The 24,331-nt window shown below is 34.3% G+C and overlaps 1 protein-coding gene and 1 non-coding gene across 2 annotated transcripts; both read left to right on the forward strand.

Annotated features, from left to right (window-relative positions):
* Positions 1-220: 220 nt before the first annotated feature.
* LOC110926473 lies at positions 221-6,086 on the forward strand. Its single transcript, XM_022170275.2, has 9 exons — positions 221-794; positions 2,081-2,203; positions 2,498-2,571; positions 2,726-3,080; positions 3,165-3,455; positions 3,550-3,876; positions 3,977-4,087; positions 4,355-4,485; positions 5,963-6,086. Exons 4-9 carry the CDS (start codon positions 3,015-3,017, stop codon positions 6,084-6,086), a joined length of 1,050 nt encoding a protein of 349 aa, XP_022025967.1. The 5' UTR covers positions 221-794; positions 2,081-2,203; positions 2,498-2,571; positions 2,726-3,014.
* A 17,021-nt stretch (positions 6,087-23,107) lies between these two features.
* On the forward strand, positions 23,108-23,187 carry TRNAL-UAG. Its single transcript has one exon. It is a non-coding gene; the product is annotated as a tRNA-Leu (tRNA).
* The last annotated feature ends 1,144 nt before the right edge of the window (positions 23,188-24,331 follow it).

Here is a 24,331-nt window from a genome sequence, read left to right on the forward strand (position 1 = left end):
CTAAAAACCATTTTTGTTCTGATTTCTGTAGATCTGATTAAAGAAATTAAAGGTATGTTGTTATTTATGTTGTTCAATTGTATATAAAGTTCATTTTATAAAGATTCTTTCGATTTCTAAGAACGTTTTCTTTGTTCTGATTTCAGTAGATCCGATCAAACTTTATCTTTTTCTTTCTTTGGATTTCTAATAATCTTTGTTCTGATTTGTAATAACTTTTTCTTTGTTCTGATTTCTGTAGATCTGATTTCGGACTCCGATAATTCGTCAATCAAAAGAGGTTAGTTAAGTGTTATAGTTGTTTTATCTTTTTTAAGTTTGTAATATGTAATTTTATATCCTTTCTGTTCATTATTTTTTTTACTTATTAATATATGTTCTGAATGATTTATGGTTTGTATTTTCTCATGGTGAACCCTCAATCTTTTTTGAAATTCGGACTCGGATTGTTAGTCTACCAAAATAAGTTATGTTGTTCTGAATTTTGTAGATCCGATCATAAAATTGAAGGTATGTTGTTTTAGTTTGTTGTTTATCTACTGTGCATCTTTAATCTAAGCGATTGAACATTTATATTTTTTTTGCAAACAATATCAAGATCAGAGGTTTTGTTATCATCATCTACATTCTCTGATTTATGTAGTGTCTATGAACGTTAATCATGTATTGGACATTTATCAAACTCATGTATTGGACATTTATCAAACTTACTGATTTTTGTTTATTTTGATTTTCATGTGAATCCCTAAATCTTGGATAACAATCGGACTCCGATCATTCAACAAGCAACAGAGGTTAGTTGAATGTTATAGTTGTTTTCTCTTTTTTAAGTTTGTAATATTGTTTTGTCAGAATCTTTGCTCCACGTTTCTATTGTTTTGTTTGAAGCTTGATTGAATATCATATTTGTTCTTGGAGTTTAATGGTTTGATCCTTGATGTTTGACAATTGAATTTCGGATCATGATAACGGTTCGGTGCTATCCATCCGTTTGTTCCAAAATTATTATTGTTAATTTTTATTTCCTTATTTAGAGGATATATAATAACTTGATTTTAAATTCAAAATTTTGATTTGGAGTATAATATGGAAGTAAACGATTTGGAGTTAATAACATTAATTGGATTTCCTTTTTAGGTGAGTTCAATGTACCTAGACATGTTAATGGTTTAAAATTTAGAGTTTTATATATAATTTTGATTAAATTCTTCCAACATATTATAGTAATTTTAAATTTAAATTATATTTGATTTATTTTTAAATAAAGTTACCTGAAATAGAAGTTGACTACATTCATTTTTTATAATTGCTAATTATCCTAATTTTTAATAACCTCTAATCGACAATTATTGGTTTCTATATAACTAATTAGATTCAAATTATTCAACAATCATATTAAAAAATTTATTGGTTTTTACCGTATATGCTTTAAATCATTAAAATAATAGATACGGAATTGAGTTTTGAACTTTCACTGTATTTTAGATGATTATGTCCTTCAAGATGCTAACATTTGTATGTTTTCTAATATCGTTTTAATTATTAGAAGCCTGTTTTAAGAATATATTAATATTTTTTAAAAACGTCAACAAATGTGTTTTTGGTATATTTGGCTGATAATTTCCTTATTTAGATGATAGATAATAACTTGATTTAAAATTCAAAATTTTGATTTGGAGGATATTATGGAAGTAAACGATTTGGAGTTAATAACATTAATTGGATTTCCGTTTTAAGTGGGTTCAATGTACAAAGACATGTTAGCGGTTTAAAATTTAAAATTCTATATATAATTTTGATTAAATCTTCCAACATATTATAGTAATTTTAAATTTAAATTATATTTGGCTTATTTTTAAATAAAGTTACCTAAAATAGAAGTTGACTATATTCATTTTGTATAATTGTTAATTATCCTAATTTTTAATAAACTTTAATCAACAATTATTGGTTTCTATATAGCTAATTAGATTCAAATTATTCAACAATCATATTAAAATTATTTATTGGTTGTTACATGTAAGTTTTACATCATTAAAATTAAATTTTAAGCTTATATGTTTTTTGTTTCGATTCATAGGAAATACCGTATGATTTTGCAAGCTTATTGTGGGAAGGAAAAGTTCCATATGGTCAATGTCTTGAACTTATTGATGATGACTTATGCAACTGCATGAGTCTGAATCTTTTTCGAACACAAGAGGTAAGTTTAATTTTATCGTTTTTTGGTGTTTTTTGATCCGGTATAATGATAGTCAATTATTATTTTAAATTTATAGTTTGAAGTAAACCATTATTGTGTGTGATTTTAAATTTTTAATTTTGAAGTCAATCATTATCTTAAATTTAAATTTTGAAGTTTGCCATTAATGTGTTTGATTTTAAATTTGGAAGTCAATCATTTTTTTAAATTTAAATTTGGAAGTAAACCATTAATGTGTTTCATCCATTTAGCCATTCCTTTTTCAATTAACTTAATTCATCTTTAATGTGACAGAATTGATGGAGTGATATAAGAAGGTTTCTTTGTTAATTGATTATTCTCTTCCGCTTACAGGGGATAGCGCTAAGGTAATTAACATCAAAATTCAATATTTCTATTACTTGAATTCTCTTGCTTTATAATTTCTTTCAATGTATTATTTTGTGTTTTGACTTGGATATAAAACATAATGTGAAGGTATATTTTAAACTTATTTTACCGAGTTTTTTATTTGGATTGCAGAATAAGTGCTTTGATGAACTAATAGGTGTTTGAATTTTGTGTTTACTTTGCTCTGCATAGGGCTCCTTCAGTTTTTTGTATTCTTTTACTTCGCTCAGTAATTATTCTATTTTCAAGATAAGAATACAAGCTGCATCTGCATTGGCTACCCTACCAACAATAGTGGGTGAATCAGTAATAACAAAACTATTGAGATAAGTTTTAAAGCTTATTGAGAAATATTGATTGTGTTTCTATAAATACTTTACCGTTTAATTTTGTAAAAAACCTTCATATTTAATTTTCAGATATGGATCCAATGAACAACAGTCCTTCATTTTTAAAGCTTATTCAGGAAGATGACCAGATATTTTTGGTACGGTTATTGGTATTCTAAATACTAATCATATTTTTTAGTAAACTGATGTTTGTCTTTTTTTTATTTTTTTTAAACTCATAGCAAATACCTAATGACTTTGCTTCAATGATTTGGGGAGATCAACCACCTTACAAAGATTCAGTTAAGATTGTTGATGGCAACAAGTTATGGTTTGTAAGACTGAAAAAAACTGATGTTGGCCATGTTCTTGCTGATGGCTTCACCAAAGTTGTTCGGGATAGCTGTATAAGAAAAAATAACTATCTTATGTTTCAGTCATTTGGACAATCATCATTCTTTCTAATGGTGTTTAAATCATTTGTTCATCAATACTGCTTTATATCCAAAATCACACCTGACAAAGACGTTATTGTAAGTAGTATATTATACAATCAGTATGATGAATAATGTTTTCTTTCTGTATATTGGTTTTTAAATTAATTTTTAATTATCACTGCCTATGCAGGTCATGGCTGATGAATTTTGGAGGCAATTTTATGGGAAAAATTTCAAAGGTGGTCAATCAACTCTTTATTTAGGAGATAGATTTTGGAACGTTAAGATGGACGGATTAACTGACAGCTGTGTTTTTACTCATGGATGTTCTAAGATGGTAAACGATCTTGCCTTAGACAGCCGATCTATCTTTGTCTTTTCAATGGTTGGAAATAAAATTTTCGAGCTTTCAGTCTTTAATCACCAAACCAGTACTCAAATTCAGAACAACAAGGTTGAGTTAGTTGTTTTGGATGACTCCATCTATGGTGATGATGGTGATGATTTGGTTATTGCGGTTAGAATTATACATCTATACTATTATTTAGTTATTAACGCGAGCTTACAAGTAGATCTTGAATTTCACACATTGTTATTTTTTATCTTTTTTTTTGTAGTCCGAACATAAGGAGAAGTGTAGTACTGCCGAAACTGACTTTCAGGAAAGTGTTGTTGTGGAATGTGAAGACAACAAATTTCAGTTGGCAAGTTTTGAGTCTGTGTTCAATGTAAACACCTATATTTTAATCTAATTTATTAAAACTTATCATAAAGTCGCCGAGAACATTGAAAAGGTCGAAAACAGAATGGTATGTGTTTTCAATGTAAACGTTCTACATTGAAAAGGTCGAAAACAATTTCAATCATTGAGTTCACCAAAGTCGCCGAGAACAGAATGGTATGTGTTTTCATATTATTAAAATTTATATATTTTATTCAAGTAATAAGCATATGTTTTAGATTACTTTGACAATTTTTTGTTTTGTGACTTTCAGCGTTTACCGTCTGCTATTTCCGATGAGCTGTCTCTTTCTTTTCACAACCTCCGTGATGTTTCAATCCAAAACATTAGATGTGAGGTAACAAACATGAAGACGATAGCGGAAAAGAATGGAGATGGTTACAGGTATGGTTTTTCCAAGTGGTCGGCTTTCTTGAAATCAAATCAAATACACATGGCGCTACTCTTTTCTTTAAATATGTCAAGTCTTCGCAGCTTTTGATTTTGACCAAATTTGTACACAAGACGACAAAGAAAAGAGGCCGTCCGTGACTGTTTGCATTTGTGGTTGTTAGTTGGTTTTGTATATGTTTTCGTGAACTGGTAGTTATTAGTTGATGGTGGCTTTACAGTTGTTTGCATAGTTTCTACTTGATCTTCGTATGGCCCAAGTTGGATGTCAGTTATGTTTTCTGTTTGGACAATTAGTACTTAAACATGCCCTCTTTTGTAAGAAAGTTTACAAGTTAATTTTTGTTTTAATTTAGAACATAATTTTGGTACTACTCTTTTTTCCAATTTTATTATTAGCTTTGCACAACCAATCATATTACTTTTTTAATATCCAAGTATCCAACGCAAACATCCGAACCTCTACATATGTTATTTTAATACGAATATATAATTTTTTTCGATACGAATATTAGTTTTATATATTTTTATTAAAAAATATAACAATTGAATATTCCCTCTGTCCCATTTTAGATGTCATGGGACCCACATTCACACAATTTAAGAAATATTTGAGTATTTTATTTTTTGAGTTGTAAAATGACAATAATGTCCTTAGAAATGACAATTAAATTGGGACAACAAAAAATGGAAGTTTGTAATGGTAAGAGCAAAACTGGAAATTACATTTACATTTTTGGAAAACTGGGACAACCAAAAGTGGAAATTTGGACATTTAAAATGGGACGGAGTGAGTATATCTTACACACGATAAAACATAACAGTCAAATTACCAAATAAGTTGATGTTTGAATTTGTATGTTGACTTATTTCTAGATGTATATCTTATTTTATTAACTTATTATTTATTTTAAGAAACTTATAAATATTTATAATAATTAACAAAACAATGATAATTTATTTATGTTAAATTATTTCGTCGATTTTGTCTATTCGTAATTTCCAAAGTTTTGAAAATTAATATTTCCATTTATAATGCAATAACATATCCAAATTAATTTTAGATAAATTTGTTTCTTTATTAATTGACAATCATTTTTAAGTAAAATGGAAACTACAATAGAATGACAAATAATTTTGATGTAGATATTTTATTTTTTATCAAAATAAATATAATATTTGTTTTGTTCTATGGTATTACACTTTTAATTAATTATTTAACGATCATTTGTTGAGTACTAATAAAAAAATCCTTATTTTTATTGTCACAGTTTTCTATTTGAAAATGAGGTTTTGTTTTGATCAAAGTTGGGTTATGCAGGTAAGTGTTAAATCTCATGTTAATTTGAAAACGCCTCAATCTTAAGCTTCAAGATCTCGAGTAATACAATTTACATTTTTTTTCTTTATATTTTATAAATATTACCTAATTTTGTTAATTTGAAATTAATTGCCTATATTCTTTTTTTAGAGATGTTGAGGTTGATTTAACTCTTTGGGATGATTATGCGAACGACATGTGTTCGTACATGCTTAGTCAAGATCTTGAAGCCCATGTTGTCAAATCTGTTCATTTTGGTGCTGTTAAAACCTAAAAAGGTATCCTATTAAGTCTAGGATTTAAAAATGTATCTTATTAAATTTCTCATCATAAAAGAACATTCCATTTATAATATCATTTTATATAAATTACAACATACATCTCCAGTACATATCAACTTTCAATCTATTCTTCGGTTTCTTCAACCAGGTACTTTGCAAAATTTTTAAGTAATACACAATCTCTTTTTCATGTATCAATACAAACTAATATCATTTATGTTTTATTATACGTTTTCATTTTACTAGGTGTTTCGTATAATGGATCAAATTTCGTTTGATGTTGTGATCATGGAAATTTTTGTATCAATACAAACTAATATCATTTATGTTTTATTATACAAATACAAGTCATTTGGATACAACGTTTTATTTGATCAATACATGAATATTTTTTTACACAAACAATTTGAATTTCCAAATTAATTTATTTTTAAAAACAAACAAATTGAATTTAAAACCATCAATAACGTAACCGTGAGTACTTTCTTATATTTTTAAAATCAAAGTAGGTAAAAATTTAAGGTTTCGAATTTGTTAATAAACTAAACATTAATAATTTATATTTTATCTTTATTTTTTCCCGTTTGTTAATATCAATTTATAAAATATTTTGCAAATCAAACAAACTATTGAAATTTGTCTCTGTAATTTTGAGAATGTCGTGTATGTTTACCAATGCATACTCCATAGATAGATTTATTTTATAATTTGAGTTAATAATTTTGTTTACAAATTGACAATCTATTATTATGAAGTAAGATTTTGCCTCATATGTTTAACTTTTAAAGTTTCAAAAAGCACTTTTAGTATGTTTTATAAATAATAATTAATAGGTCAAATATAGTTACGTAAATAATATTATAACAATAATGAATACATTTGAAAACTATGCATTTGAAATTTGGATTGCACTACAGTCAACTTTCAACCTGTTTGGCCTATATGTGTGGTACTCAACCAATGTGATTGTGCATATCAAAAGATATTGTGTTTGTGTGTTTCAAAGGTTGGTGACAATGGTGGTGTTAAAGGCTTGGAGAATTCATTATAGTTTTTTTTTATTTTTTTGTACATGTTAAGTGTTATAATAAAGAACGGACAAAATATTAATAAAGTTCTAATAATCTGTTATAATAAATAAAAGTTTTTTTTGTCGTGGGTCATTCAGTGAGGCAAATTTTTGCCTCCGGTTCTTGCCCAAAGTTTCTAACCTTACTCGCAACCCTAACGACTACAACTTTTAATTCAAAACAATTAAAAAACAAGTTTGTTCGCAACCCTAATGACTACAACTTTCAATTCAAAACAATTATAAAACAACTTTCTGACATAGTTTGATTAATATAAAGTAAATTTTCCTACCCGCGAAGTTCGCGGGTGATAACCTAGTGTTATACAAAAGCAACACCATCTTTAGTAGGTTAATCGTTGTGAGCTAACTAAAAACTAAAAAGTGCATGTTAGAGTGTCCAGTGGCGGACTAAATTTTTTTTTCATGGGGTGCAGAACATTTTTAAAAATATTAGGCCCCAAGATATATAAGTAAAAAAATTGGTTTGTATCGGGTCGGGTCATGTAAAACAAAAGAACATCAAACTAAATGGTTGATATGGTCCTCTTAGTAGATATGCCCTTCTAATCTAATCTCGTTGATTCACGTTATAGTCGGCTTGCGATTATAAGGATCCGAAGGAAGAGTATCCACATCAACGAATTCGGAAGATGCATCAACTTTCCTCTTGAGAAATCGCGCCATGACGTCCCTACTCATGGTTCCTATCGGCTATCACAAACAAATTGATCTATAAGTTCATGGCTCCATAGCATATTACATAATGTATCAAGTATTCAAACACTAGAAATCATAATGTAAATCACACTAAAAATCACCTAAACATCATATACACCATTAAAAAAAAATCCAAACAATCGTATATAACCCACCACAAAAAAAAAAAAAAAACAAAAAACAAAATATCATCATCATCACTAACAAAATATAAATATATAACTCACCACAAAATAAAATATCATCACTAACAAGAAGCACATGTCTCCTGCCATCAAAAAATCATTTCCGGTGGTTACCGGTTCCGTCCCACCCCACCAAAAATCAACCAAAAATATCAAAAATAATAAAGAAACTTACCCGTGTTCGATCGGCGGTGGTATGATGGCTGATTACGGTGGTATGTGGCTGCTGTTGTCGCTGATGTTCTGATCGCTGGTGTGCGTGCAGAGATGATAGAGAGCGGGAGAGAATATGTAAGGGTTTTGGGCTTGTTTATTTTATTTTAGTTTAAATTTTGTTGATTTGTTGGGTTGTTTATTGGACTAAGACTTAGTAGTAAGCTAGTTAAAGGTATTGGGTATTTGAGTTTAGTTATTTAGGTATTAAAAGTTATATAATTTAGGTAGTGTTTTTAAAAAAATAAGAGTTTACTAAAAAAATTTAAAATATAAACCGATAACACTTTTTACCTAAGGGGTGCGGACAAAAAGTTCCAAGGGGTGCGGACGGATAATTCCAAAGGGTGCGGACAGAAAATTTCAAGGGGTGCGGACATGATTTTCGACGAAACTTAGCACTAATTTTTTTCTCCGGGAGTGCGCCCGCCCACCTTGGGCAAGCCTTAAGTCCACCCCTGAGAGTGTCACATCACTCCCACACAGGTAGTAGGGTTATAAGCCAGGACCGGCTCAATGTTTTTAAATTTCTATCTTTTGATGTTTGGTGCGAGGTTTGAATGAGGTGACATGAGTTGCCACCCTACAACGTACTGTTTTATACATTCATATGACACATGATAATTATGGACATCGTAGAAATGTGAAATAGTTTGTAACCAAAAAAGAAAAAAAAATACTTTTGACAAGATATCCTATATAAAAACTGGAGCCAACTAGTTTTAATAAGATTAACTAATTATTTTCCAACTTTATAAACCCATTTTTTAACAGTTTTTATAAACCCATTTTTTTTAACAGTTAAGTTTTCTCTATATAAATTCTATATTAAATTTCACCTCTTAAAAATTGAACCTTGGTCTCTTTACAAGAGGTGATTCCTTTTCACCACTAGGCCAAAGTATAAGCGGCTTATAAACCCAATTTTATAAAAATCACATAAACACATGATTTTTTTTTTAATTTTTTTTAACAACAAAGGGAGCATTTTATGGAGCATTTTGTTAATAACAACAAGAAGTAAACCTTTTTTAAACACCCCACATTAAATTAAAGTTAAAGTAATGCTACAAATACCATCCCCTTTACGCGAAACGTATGTTTCATCTCTTACATCTCTTACATTGATTACGATAATTTTCAATCTCGAATTCATTTTGGATTGTAGTGAGCAAAATCCTGTATTCATAAATCAAATCAATACCAATAAAACACATGGTATTAGACCATGTGTACTGGTTTGGGTGAATAATGCCCTTACCCTAGGGCGTTTTCCGCCATGTGGCAGTACAGTCAGCAAGGGGCATTATTGGGCGTTTTTCTAAAATGGGTGTAGTGGGGATGTGGGCATTATGTTAAAGGGTGTAAATAATTAAATAAAAATAAAGAAATCAACAAAAAAACCTATTGGATTAAAAAAGGGAATAGTTAATGCTGATTGGTTGGTCAACATGTACAAAGCGTTGTTTTAACAACGCCAAACCAATTTTTTTTCAAAAATAATGCCCAAAAACCAGGGGCGGATCTACATAGTAACCTACGGGTTCCCGGGAACCCATTGAGTTTCGAATTTTTAATAGAGAGTATGGATAAAAAATACGAGGGAACCCATAAATAATTTGGAAGTGCACCCATAGAGCAAACTGGTGGAGTGTTCCAGTTGGTAAAAGTTAGGGTGTAAGGGGCACTCCCCTAAGAGGAGAGTCCCCTCTCTTACGCATAACCAATCCTCGTGTGCCACGTCAACTCCCCTCTTAAACTCCCCTAACACCCTAAATTGATGGCGGCACTCCCCTCTTAGGTGACTTGGTTTTTATTAAAAAAAAAAAAAAAAGTTTTGATTGGTCCACTCATCCTCTCTCCTCCCTCTCTCCTCCCCCTCTCTTCGGTGAAGCCCCACCGCTTTCCTCCCTCTCTCTACCTCACCGCCTTGATGGCGGTGTCTCCCCTAATCGGCAAGAGGGGTCCCCGAAGGAAGTCCCCGCAGGTGCCCCCACACCCTTATGAGTTTGGTCTTAAAGGTTGCGTGTTCAAGTCTACCTTCTGTCGTATTTCATAATTTTTTGGTAAACATGATATCTAATAAAAGTCCAATTGTAGTGCCTTCTGATACTAGTTTCCTCAAGATATTAGTACACATTAATATAGAGCCGATAAAACAAATTTAGTTGCATAGGGAATTGTTGGATTATAATTGGAACATTAAGATGTAGATAGGGAACTGTTGGATATATATATATATATATATTTTGAGGAAGGCGATATCATTGAAAAAAGAAGAAGTACATGAACCTGAGCAAGGTGATCAAGGATTAAACATAAAACAAATTGCAAACAAAATACATCAACTAAAACAACTGTAATCAAGACATTAAGGTGCAAGAAAGAAGCTTCACAGCTGTAATCAAGTGGAACTTATGACTTTTAAGCCTTGTGTTTTGTAGTAAAAATAAATACCTCTTCCTAATCTTCTTGTGGAACTTACTTTACTTGATTGTTTAGGTTAAACATTCGTATTCATGTAAAGTTTGGCGAAAATGTTCCTTTCTTATTAGGGGGTGCTTACTTGATAGTTAAGGCTGAACATATGTCACTAAAATGTTCTTTTTTGTTAGGGGTGTTCAGCGTAAAGTTCGGCGAAAATTATAGTCGAACAGCTAACTAGGATTTCATATAATAACGAACCAAGCTGAGTGGGCTGACCCTTAAAAACCGATTTTTTTTTTATTTTTGTTTAAAATTGTTAGCATGTATTAAAATGATAGAAGAGACTTCATTGGTACGATACATTCACAAATTTAAAAAGGAAAAAATATATAAATAATAAAGGTTCAATGGATGGTTCCAAGTCCTAATTTGTTAGTTCCGTGACTCGACCCGACCCAGTCAGAAATTTCTAATGTATGGTTGTGAAAACTTTGAGCACCACAAAAGTGAACCCATACATCGGTACCGGTAATTTTTCGGTAAAAACCGGTATTAGTACCAAATTTTATTAAGGAATTTCAAGGGTTTTTTTCCATTATATAATTAATTTATCCTTCAATTTACATTTTAAATAATGGTAGACGAGTTAACTTGGGTGATGTATTTTTTTCTTATAAACAAGTTTAATATTTGTGTACAATCAGTTTAGTTATTTATTGTTTTTGTCAACTAGACATATAAGTGTTTGAATGGTTTGTGAAATGAACAATAGACGGATGCTCGATAGTAGTTGCATGATTGAGTCGATTGATTAAAACAAGTTATACATATATGCCAGAATATCTTGTACTCATTCTTATTAATTTGTCATATATTTTACTTTTCTATTTAGATCTGAATTCCAAACCAATATCCCATCTTCACGGTTTTTCTTATAAATTGTTCATGACATCTTTAGCATCAGTAAAAAAGCAAAAAGCACAACCCAAATGTTAATGTAATCAATCATGTTATCTTCTAGTATAATAATTTGAACTTATTATAATACAATGGTTCATATCCATCAGTTATGTAAATTAGGTAAAACAACGGAAAACGTCAAAGCGGTACCAATGCGGTAAAGTATCGAAAATCGGTACCGGTACCGAACCGATATATGCGGTACGGTATTTGGTATTCACTTTTCCTCAATTTCGGTATCGGTACCGGTATGATGCCAATTTCATCCTTAATATTTATAATATACAATACAATATAACCATATAATACAACCGATATAAAATAAAGACAAGATAATATATAGCATATCTAATCCTAATGATCAAAGAATCAAACATTCATTGTGCTTTGAACGTGATAAAAGAATAAAAGCTTTTAAATTGTGTCATTATAATATATAATTTTATGAATGTGTAGACCTTTTGTTCCCCGAGGATTGTAGTAACTTTATTCTCAACTTGCTAGTAAAAAAACGTTAAATTACTATCATAAGATGTTCTTCATGTTTAAACAATCAAACAAAATTTTAAACTTATAAAAAAATGATTTCCTTTCCTATATAGGGCACACGACGAAATTAGTTGAAACTTGGTCAGAATTACAAGTTAACCCCTGGAGTGACGAAGTTTGAAATTTTTCACCGGGGTCGGAAGTCATCGAACCTAAAAATTCTATATAATATTTTTTTATAAAACCGTGGGGTTGAAAACGTATATACCTAAAAAATTCTACATGAAACGTATATACATAACACTACTGAGCGAAAAGTTCGGGGAGTCGGGCTCCCCTCCTGGCCCCTTGAAAGCTACGTAGCGCTGTTCAAATTACTCGGCGATCGACGCTCGTTCGATGCTCGCTCGAAAAATGCTCGGAATTTGCTCGTTCGATTCAGTTCGATTGAAAAAAATGCTCGGTTCGGATTGGTTCGGTTTGTAAACGAACCAAGCACGAGCAAATGTCCGCTCAGTTCGGTTCGGCTCGGTTGGCTCGATTTATTTTTTAATATATATATATATATATATTTGTGTGTGTCATTTTTAATGAAATGACTAGAGACCAACATCAACAATGTTTGGTCTAATATCCAAATAGAGCTCATTTAATTAATTAGAATTGAAATCCAATACCAATAGTCCATTGTCTAATACTTAAATGTCCATTTGAGTAATTGAGTCAAAATTTCAAATACGAAAATGTGAAGCGTCGATCAATACTCAAGTCTCAACCCGCCATTCGATTCAGAAGTACAAGACTCTAATCAAAACCCCCCATTGGCTATCGTTATTTGATTTCTCCATCGCCACTCGCCAAGACGACAATTCACCAGAGTTTTGCTTCAATCGGTTCATTCAATTTCAAACTTCCGATAAAACAAGGGTATGTTTCAATCAGTCGACAATTTATCTTCCTGTTTAGCTAATCTCGATAGAACTAGTTGAGTGTTTTTGTATTCCTTGTTATTTGTTAAATTTTTACTTGTGTTCTATTGGACGAAACATCAGGGACGGAAACTACACTTTATTCTAATAACTAGCACTTCCATCGTCACTTTCCTTGTTTGTTCTGTGACGCTCGATACTCGCTTGACGTTCGTTCGAGAAATGCTCGGATCGAAAAACGCTTGCTCGAGTTTGGCTCGGTTGAAAAAAACGCTCGGCTCGGTTCGGATCGGTTTGTAAACGAACCGAGCATGAGCAAATATCAGATCGGTTCGGCTCGTGAACAACCCTAGTAGTAGTGGACTAGTGGTAGTCAAAACAATGCCTTGTGACCGTAATATCATAAAAATTGTACCTTAAAATAATATTATATTAAAAAATATTTAATAGACAAAACATGAATTTACAAGGGGTGGGTCTATTCGCACACGCCTTTTGTCTTTTTGCACATCCAAAGCGCCGCGCTATGGCCAAAGCGGGGCGCTTTGGCCATAGCGCGGCGCTTTGGATGTTTATTTTACACAGAAAGGATGTGGGTTGATGTGGGTTAGTTTGGTAGGGATTTTTGGTTGGATTAGTTTGGTAGGGATTTTTGGAGGAAAAAAATTTGTTTGTGTTTTATTACATAAAATTCATAGCTGTTTTATAATTACGTCATTACGTCATTATTTTTATAGAATGTATATAATATAAGTTCTTAACGTTGTTTATTTTGTTAAATTAAACGAACACGTTAAATAAAATGTACAGAAAGCCATAAGAATTAAACGTAAACAATCCAGAACCAACGTGATGTAAATAGAAGATTAACTGCGATATATATATATATCAGTTTGTACATACAACACAAAACAAAAAGGTACAACTGAGTACATAATACATAACAAAACACTAAACAAACAAAGTAAGGTACTAATCCTCGTGCGGTGGGGACGGTGGGAGGGGAAGTGGAGGCAACGCAGCGAGCTCTCGTAGATCAACGAGCGTCTGGACGATCCAGTCAATGCGTGCGCCCTGACGTCTGAGGCGCCGGTCGAAGTCCCGAGCCACCTCACGCGCTGCCGGAGGCAGGTCAGCGTAAACGTGTTGCGGGTACTGTGGCGGCTCAGGAGCTGGCTGAACTGGTGGTACCGGGATCTCCTCGACCTGCTCCTCCTGAGCCGGATTCTCGAATACAGGCTGAGCCTGAGCCTGAGCCTGAGCCTGAGGCTCGTCCTAAGGCTGATCGAGGCCCAGAGCCTGTAGCTGAGCATGCCGAGCGGCCTCCTGAACATGAGGAGGGGCTAACACTCCAAGCCTCACCTCAATAACAACCGGGATGACCTCCGGCAACACCTCCGGCTGCCAAATCAGCCCGTCACGACCCTTGAACCTCAGACCAACATCAAAGGTACGGGTGATCTGCATGCTTGATACTGACGCGCGACCCAACCTGAATGACGGGATCGGATCGGACAGCAGCGGATCATGATCGGACACGATCCCTAGCGAGCGTGCAATGGCTGTAATGTATGAGCCAGTGTGCAGCTGCCCGCGGAGCTGCCGGTGGTATGCTGTGGCAAAGTAATCTGCCAGGCAGGCTGCTAGATCGCAGGGCTGGCGGCGCAGTAGGCAGTATAGAAAGAAAAGGTCACTGAGGTTGACCTTCTCCTTGCTGGAACCCCGCGGCACGATAGTGGACGCGATAACATGGTGCAGGTATCGGTACAAGGGGTCTCTAATGGTGGTGGCCTTTTGCCAGGATTTCCCAAAGGGAACCCTGGAAATGGCCCTCCAGAAACTGATAAGCGTCTGTCTGTCCATCATACTAACCGCCTGCGTATATAAATCAGTATCAAGCTCAGGCTCTGTGTACAAACCTGTAATGACAGCAAACTCCCGCACACTCATCTGAAACTCCTGACCGGCGAGACGGAATGTAACCTCGTGGACTGGAAAATCCGGGTCCTCCACGTAATCCGCCGGATGCGGCGCGTATGTAAACGTAGAAAGAAACTCGACCGTAAGCTCAGGGTACGAGTCCTCCATCGCTAACTCAAATAGGCGCGACCAAGGAGTGTCTAGTCCAACTATATCACGCGCCCGGGCGACCTCTCCCACGGTATCCAGCAGCTCCCAGTCTATCCCTACCTGCTCCTCAATCTGTAGGGTGCGCAACCTAGCGCATCTCCCCCTCGCCCGTGACCCCTGCGGAAACTGCAGGTACGGACATGCCGGCTCTCCCTCGTCCCCCACCTCTCCCTCAGCCTTCATATGCTCAATCTCGTCCTCGGAGGAATCCATCCCTGCACGTTGAAAATATAATAAATAAATAATATTATTTAAACAATTTAAATAATAAACAAATAATATTAAATATAAAACAATAAACAAATAATTTTATTAAACAATTTAAATAATAAACAAATAATAATATTAAACAAATAAATAATAATATTAAATAAACAAATAATAATATTAAATAAACAAATAATATTAAACAAATAATATTAAATAAACAAATAATATTAAACAAATAATATTAAACAAATAATAATATTAAATAAACAAATAATAATATTAAATAAACAAATAATAATATTAAACAAATAATATTAAATAAACAAATAATATTAAACAAATAATAATATTAAACAAAGAATAATAATTAAACAAATAATAAATAAAAAAAATAAAATAAACATGAACTAAAGCGCCCCGCTTTGGCCTCGGCGCAGCGCTTTGGTTCTTCATTTTGAAGAACAGAACCCGGATCGATCAAAACCCGCCCCAATCAACACAAGTTTCAACATGTACATTTAACCAAAACGATTAAGGGTGGTCGATCTTACCTTTTAGCGGTTTGAAAGCTTGAAATCGAAGATCGGCTCAAGTGTGTGAAATCACACCGTTGTGTGTGTTTTTTGTGTTTGTAGTTGAAATGGGGGAGAAGTTGCCCCGCTTAACCTTAAACGCTGGACCGAAGCGCCCCGCTATGGCCATAGCGCGGCGCTTTGATGTCCAAAGCGCCTCGTTTAGCTCAAAGCGCGGCGCTTAGGCCCTTTTTTTTATTTTTTGAAAATTGTTTTTAATTCACAAACGCGTCGATAATAGTCTAAAATTTACGCTTTTTACATTAAACATCATTTTTTAATATATATGGACTATACGGCAAGTTCCGGATCAAATCGGTTACGTGTGATGTCATATTCCATTATATCGTATCATTTTGGTTTGAAAGCACAAGGACTCCTATGAGTAGTTTTATGTGTATCAGCCGCCTACCGTACATAAACATGACGTATTTTTTCATTAATTGTAGTATTATGATGTATATTGTCATTTTGGGTCGTACAAGTGCGTATTGAATCTGATTGGGTCGTGTCGGTGACATTCGGTTTTTAACGTGATGTAACGCATATATTGAACAAACACAAACGTGATTATTATTAAACACATTTAAGATACATCGTGAACATATGGAGTTACGTTAAGGTCAGGGGGACGATAGTAAGCATTTCGTACGCGTTGATCTGATCCCTGTATAATGTATGCCAGGCTGCTGCGCGCTCTATTCTGTTCGCTCTCCAGAGTAGGTTTGGAGGAGGCATTGGATAACAACCTCCAAGCTCTACATGTATGAAATGCCCATCGTCGACGAACACAACCGCAACCACCAGGGGAGGTTGCTCAGCTTCGTTTGGCCCGCCCAGCAGAGGGAAAATTGTATCGCTCCCACGAATGTCGAAGGTGTGAACAATCACACCGTATCGTTGGGCAATAAGAAACCCCGTCTCAGGCATCGTCATGTAATTTTCGATGCCTGCTCGTCCCACCCCCTTGAAATCGATCCGTGTAACCAGCGCATCATAATGTCCTATGTTTTCCGGATCGAAAACCTGCCTCCAAAGCGATTCGTTCATACGTAACTCCTTTAGAAGTTGTTTCCGGATCATCAAATATGAATTTTGTTTCACTCCTAACCCAACAGCCACCGACGAAACCCACAATGACCATCTGGTTTCACGTCCTTTATTCTAACGATGTATGGATGGATCACTTTGGGAATCTGAGATGCGTAGTTGCGGATCGCTATATCTGTCTTAGGACCGAGCTTGATCATCGGGAAATCAGGGTGTAGGTTGAGCGGTTTGGTATTCTTTTCTCTTCTAGAATCTTCGGGTGATATGTACGAGCTGTGACGGGGAAGATCGTCTGAGGCCTCGACCCAAGTTTCTTCTGACGGAATGTAAGAGCTTTTTCTAGCGGTTTCAGCCTTTCTTTCTTCCTGCGTTTTCAATGTTGGGCGACCACGAGTTTTCTTCAGAACAGCAGGAGGTTTTTTGTTATTGTTCCCTGGATTGAGGATTTGCTGAAACTTTTCAAAGAAGCTCCTTTTAACTTGAGGGGGTGTTGGATCGATTTGTTGTTTCAATTTTTCAAATTCCGCGTCTACATCGATATCCTCTATGTTATTCCTTGCAGGCTTGAAGTCAAGCTTCTTCCAGAACACGTCTATGTGTGTGATCCGGATTTGCTGACCTGTGGATGAAAACAAATTAGGTGGCAAAATCATACCGAGAAAGGTCAATTATAGTATATTAATTACCGTTATTTTCCATCTTTTCCAAACGACAGGCACATGGCAAACCACAGCTAGTAAAAAGTTGGCAACCACAGCTTGCACCGTAGGCTCTCAACCCGTCTTCCTTACGTTTTAGTTCCATACTCAAAAGCTCAATCGCATATATTGAAACCTTTCTGAGAATATATGCAAGCATGGGCTGATTCTTGTGGTGCGTCATCACTTTTCGGAGGCTTGTTTCAAAGCTACTTCTAATCTCGGCGTATTGTCTATCAACAACATGATCAACATACAATACAAGTTTATCCAGTGTGTTGCGATGACTTGGAAAGTGACTTTTTAATGTTGCATGCATGCCCTCAACCCTGTTGGTCGTAGTTTGGTGAAAGTTGATAGTTTTGTTAATCCAGCAAGATACAAACTTTTCACGGTACGGATCCAACCAGGATTTCTTCAAATAATCAAAAACTCTAAAATTAAAAAACGTAATAGTCAGTTTTTGTTATTATATAAAATTTGAACATAACTATGTAAGAAATACTCACGTTCACGGTCATCTTCTTTTAGCTGTGCTTCAAGGTTTTCCAAGTTATACCTGTATATTTCCTCGGTCGTAGACTTGCACAATGTCCAAAATGTACGTACGAATTCTTTCCACTCCTTGTCAGAGAATTTCTTGTTGCTGTTCTTATTAATATTTTGTTGAATATGGAACTGACAAAGATACTTATGCGCTTTTGGAAAAACTTGTTCACACGCGTTCATTAGCGCAAAATCCCTGTCTGTTAAAATCACGCGCGGTTCCATACATCCTGCCAGCATAGACTTGATCCTCTGCAACACCCATAGGTAGTTCTCTGACTTCTCAGCGGAAATTACCGCACAAGCAGCCGTAAACGATTTGTTTGTCGATGTCATGCCTACGACCTGAACAAATGGCAGGTTGTACATGTTCGTTTTATAGGTGGCGTCAATCATTAGCACATGCGGGAAGACACACCACATAGTGAATGATTTTTCGTGAACAAATAAGACATCTTCAACTTCGTTCGATATCTCATTCGTGCGCATGTAATAAGTGTAATTTTTTTCGATAAAAATGTTTTCAAGTTTTTGCATCGGAGACTTACCGACATTTTTTTCGGCGTTGATCTTCTGAACAGCGTTGTGTATATCTTTCGGAATAAGCTTTCTAGCCGGATTGTTTTTTGTCAGCGTTCGCCAGATACTTTGGTTGGGAATATCTTGCTCTGCCAACTCCTTAACCAGTTTTTTGTCCTCCGAAGAAAGCCTTCTCGCATACACGTGACCCTCGAAGTTTTCAATAGGAGTGTGGTTATGCTTCGCCTTCGTCACCTCGATCCTCCAAACACTTCCAGATGATTCCGAAAACCCGATCATCTCGAACGAGCAGCCTATTTTCTTGCTACCCGTTTTCCTCTGTGTAGCTATACTCTTATGCTCCCCACCAAAAGTACATTGAAACCAAATCTTGTAATTCTCTCCTCTTTTATTCGACCTCTTAGTCACAATGAGGTAACCATTGTCTTTTGCCGTGTCTTGTACCCAACGCACCAACTCTTTACGTGACGAAAAGGTCTGCGTTGTATCAAACGAAAATGTAACCGGGTAACAACCTTCCTCGTCAACAGACACATCCTCCAGCTCACCATCGTCACCGAGGTTCGAATAGACTTGATGTTCAAAGCTTTGTTCACAACCGTAACTCTGGTTTGGATAACACTCCTGCTGTACAAAGCTTTGCTCGCCACCGTAACCGAAATTCGAACAACCTTGTAAGCTCTGTTGACAACCGTAACTGTCGTTTGGATAACACTCCTGCTGTACAAAGCTATACTCGCCACCGTAACCGAAATTCGAATAACCTTGTTGTGCGTAAGGGTCCTCCACAGGGGTATTCAAATCCAGCTTCACCGTGTTATCACGATAACGAATGCCAGATACAACCTCTGTCTCCCTCAAGTTGGACGAGACCGGTTTCTCATACGAGTCAGAAATAGCGGTCCTCTCGTAAGAATCAGGAACAACTGACTCGTCAGAATATTGACCGAAAAGATAGTTGCTTAACCACGACATCGTTTTTTCAAGACATATAACTAATAGAGCAAAGAAAATCGACAAAAAACAAATCACCGAATGATGAATGTTGAGTCTGAGCAGGGTTTTAAAGTGAACATTTGGGGTCGAAGCGCCGCGCTTTGGCCATAGCGCGGCGTTTATGGTTCACGGGACAACTGAAACCTCGTATCACCTTTATGTCACTGCAATGTCAGTCAGTCAGTCAAACCTCGTATCACCTTTTGTCGACCTAAGCGCCCCGCTTTGGCCATAGCGCGGCGCTTAGGGGTGTGAAAATTATTTTCTGCGTGTGTAATTAGCATGACCCTTTACAAGCCTGCTTGAGTAGTCATGCCTGCAAACATGATAATTTTGCAATCATGATGTTATAAGACCATGTGTAGTGGGGCATTATAGGGCAAGAAAAAAACGCCCCCTCCCCCATTACATAGGGCATTATGGGCATTATTTTTGAAAAAAAATTGGTGGGGCATTATATATAAAACGCCTAATTCAATTTGTGGAATGGTTGACTGGGTTTGACCCACCAATGAGAAAATAGTTTGCTTTTTTTATTTTTTTGTTTAATGATTGGAAGGGGCATTACTAGACATTTTTCCACTACGCCACTTTTGCAATAACGCCCCATGCTGACTGGACTGCCACGTGTCGAATAATGACATGGGAGCATTATTTTGTTTAACCACTACACATGGTCTAAGTGTGTAAATTATTAGGTGTGGGAAGCCCCACCTTTTCATTAAAGACTTGCCCGTTTCTAAAATCACATTCATGGATTCGGATAGATTACAATTTATGATAGTAATGTTATACACATCTTTCTTTCTGATAGTAATGCTACTTTTTTTTTTTGAATTTTCTTTTAGTCTTAGCAATCTATCTTTGTAATATCTTTCTTCTAGCCTTTTGCTAATAGATTTTTTAAATATATTTTCTAGGAAAAAAATAATTTTAAAAAATTCCGCTCAATAACCAATCCGGGTTGCCAATTCAATTGTTCCGCATAACGAGCTGACCTTAATAAAGACATAATAGTACTCAATCAAACTAGATGTATAAAGTATAAACCATTCTAGGTTCCGAGAGCTCTAGATGATGCCACATTTACACGTTGATGAGTCATTGTTCGACTCCAATAGGAAATGACATTGTGTACCTCACCAATTTAGTTAAGATAAGCCAAATTAGCATATATTTACTTTTAATTGGTCAAACTAGTAAAGTTATAAATTTAACTAGAAAAGACTATGAGAAGGATTGAAGTTGTTAATCATGTTGAAGTCAAGAACAAACTATGAGAAGGATTGAAGTTACATGTTGAAGTCATCTCATGACCATATAGTACAATTTATCAAATTTCAGACGTTTTTTTTTACCCATTAGTATTATAACCCAATTTATTTCAACATGCCCCAATATTCATTTATGCCTTAGAATGGGGACCGAATCAAAATCCATTTTTTTTTTTGTGTTACTATATGTATTAAATAAAATTCATTGAATTCAGACCATGTAAGTCAACAAATTCATAAAGTTTAATATATGTTAGATGAATTGTTTGGGTTTTTCCAAAAAAAGTGTTTGCCCCACTAGTGTTTATAAAATATTTTACCAAAGTGGAAGACTTTAACTAGTAAAAACTAAAGGTTAAATGACTCACTAAAACATTACAATTTGAACATGTTGAATTGTCAAGAAACCTATTGTAGTAGCGGCTAAAAATAAGAAAATGAAGACCTTCTTATGAGGATTATGATTACTGAATGAAGAAGGTATGTTGTGAAGAGTAAAAGAGGTGTAATGAAGATCGTTAAACAATATTGATTGATGTATGTTAGAAAGAGACTGAAGATGAGAGATAGCGATGGAGATATCAATGGTTTGTGAATCGTTGGTGATCGAAGGATAGTTTTGTACTTTTGTTTACTGTTTTGATGTAGTTTCTTTAATTTCTTTTTAACATCAATATTTTACCCTTAAATACTAACCATCTAATTTTGCATTTGCAAGGATTTTGTAGAGAACGACTGACCATACCACTGGACCACTATTTCATGGCCAAATATTTTTTCTTTTATTAACACCATTTTGGTAAATAAAGTTCAATCAACACTTTTTTTAACATCAATGTTTTACACCTAAATACCATTTAATCTTACATTCAGTGGCGAAGTTTGAGATTTTCGACCGAGAGGGGGGAGGGGGCGGAAGTCATCGGACCTAAAAATTTCTATAAAACCCGAGGGTCAAAAACGTATATACCCAAAAATTTCTATACGAAAACTACAAACTCTCCACTACTAAGCGAAAAGTTCGGGGGGTCGGCCGCCCCCTCCCGCCCCTTAAAAGCTTCGCCCATGCTTGCATTTACATGGCTTTTGTAGAGAAGGACCATACCACTAGGCCACTATTTCATGAGTAAATATTTTTTTTTATTAACATCGTTTTGATAAATAGATTTTCAACCAACACTTTTTTTTTAAATTGTTAATTGTTTCATAATTTTAAATACATGATGCGTGTAACATATATGTATATTATGTGTACTGCATTAATGTTTATGTGAATTTATTGTTACCCATAACAATTTTGAAATACTTCTTCTATTCATATGAATATACGCATATTTATTTCATCCAAATTATAATTGGCTCTTAAAGTTAGGTTCCTACCTAAACCCTTTTGGGCCATTAGCACATTTGAATGCATAGATACACATCTTGAATTAAAACCTTGTACTTTGGAATGTTTATGAAAATAAAAACAAAACCTATTACAGTTATCATTTTTTTTTTTGTACAGGGTAAGTGATAGTGTTTGAATGTACGGTTTAAAGTTGTAACGGTTAAAAAATCAAATATTTGTTTGGCAAACCAGACATCGTGGACGACAGATTAGGCATTTATCCGCGTTCACCTATGCTAATTTCGGTGAAGGTAACCCTAATTCTCTATCTCAAGCAACCATAACTCGAGAAGTCCAAAACAGATAAACCAAATTAAAAACCATAATACGGGAAACACATGTTGTACTTTGATTCATATGAGCAACGTTTTAAATACCGGTAATGAACCGGCCGGTTAAACCGGATATCAGACATGAGTCCAGTACGATAAAAGCCAGTAAAACCCGAATACGATATGAGCACATAACACAGTTTATGCAACGCGTGCAACAACCATCCGCACCAACATGTTACAAGTTATGTTTACTGGATACAGGAATGATTAATATTCAGCTTGAAAAATAGAAAACATTAGTGTTTTATTTAAAACATAAGCAAAATAAAAACAACAAAGACGGTTTGGCCGAGTGGTCTAAGGCGCCAGATTTAGGCTCTGGTCCGAAAGGGCGTGGGTTCAAATCCCACAGCCGTCAATGTTTTTTTTTTTTCCTTCATGTTTTTTTCTTTTAAGTATGCTAATTATACTAAAGAAGTACTAATTTTATTAGTCAGTTTGAATGATTTATTGCGTCTTTTGAGATTTCGTTTAATTAATTTTCTTATTCAACCAAGTAGTTGTTATATAACATCAAGTAATCTTACTATTAGTACTAATCCTTATTTCTCAAATGAAATTTTCTTGTTTGTCAAATGAGATTTTCTTGTTATGTTACATCAATTACAATTTTTTTTTTTCTGAAACAGTTATAAAACAAGGACACCATTACGGCATGACAGTTTTGTATGTATTATAGTTATAGTAAGTGTTGTAAAAATCGCGACTAGGCGGCGATTAACCGCTAGTCGGCCGGTAACCAAGTAATTTTTCGTTAATCGGTCCATTAATCGCTAGTCGGGCCTATTCAGACCTATTCGAGCCTAGTCGGTCCTAGTCGCCAGCCAAAAATCGGTGATTCCGGCCAGATTCCGGCAAAAAACCTGTATATTCCGGTCAAAACCTCTAAATTCTGGCCAGTTCCTACCAAACCATGTGAATTCCAACAATTAATTTTGTATACTTAAAAAAATTTGTTGAGTAATAGTTAAAACCTAGCTACTTAAAATATTTACCTATAAAAATATGTATATGTATACATAAAACTAAAAATTACATATAAAAAACCTGATCTGATTAATTCCGAGTAGTCACTAGTCCCTAACTCACTGGCCGACTAGCGACTAGCGAGTTCTCCAACCTTGACTATAGTTAAGTTTTAAAAGAGAAAAAAACTTGAAGTTCATAATCATCCATATAAAAGAACCAGAAGTTCTTTTACAAAACATTTTGTTTTATATATTCAATACCTTTTTTTCTATAAATAATGTGAAGTTATTAGATTTTCTTTTTCTTTTAAATATTCAATACCTTTTTTTCTATAAATAATATGAAGTTATTAGATTTTCTTTTTCTTAAACCATATCTAACATGAATACATAGGTAATAGGTTCATTATTAGATTAAATTACAGATAGTACTATAGTAGTCTATGTTCTTCTATTTCAGTATTTCACAAACTTTGTATTGGGCTTAAATTATATATTAAGCTATAATGCTTCTACTTCAATATTTTATATCAT

The sequence above is a fragment of the Helianthus annuus genome, chromosome 1 (genome assembly GCF_002127325.2).
Source record: "Helianthus annuus cultivar XRQ/B chromosome 1, HanXRQr2.0-SUNRISE, whole genome shotgun sequence".
Taxonomy (NCBI): Eukaryota; Viridiplantae; Streptophyta; class Magnoliopsida; order Asterales; family Asteraceae; genus Helianthus; species Helianthus annuus.

Excerpts from the sequence above, each read along its gene's own strand:
- LOC110926473 (XM_022170275.2), top strand. The coding sequence starts at position 3,015 with ATGGATCCAATGAACAACAGTCCTTCATTTTTAAAGCTTATTCAGGAA. Across the intron at positions 3,081-3,164 it reads AAGATGACCAGATATTTTTG|CAAATACCTAATGACTTTGC; the intron begins GTACGGTTATTG and ends TTAAACTCATAG. Across the intron at positions 3,877-3,976 it reads GTGATGATTTGGTTATTGCG|TCCGAACATAAGGAGAAGTG; the intron begins GTTAGAATTATA and ends TTTTTTTTGTAG.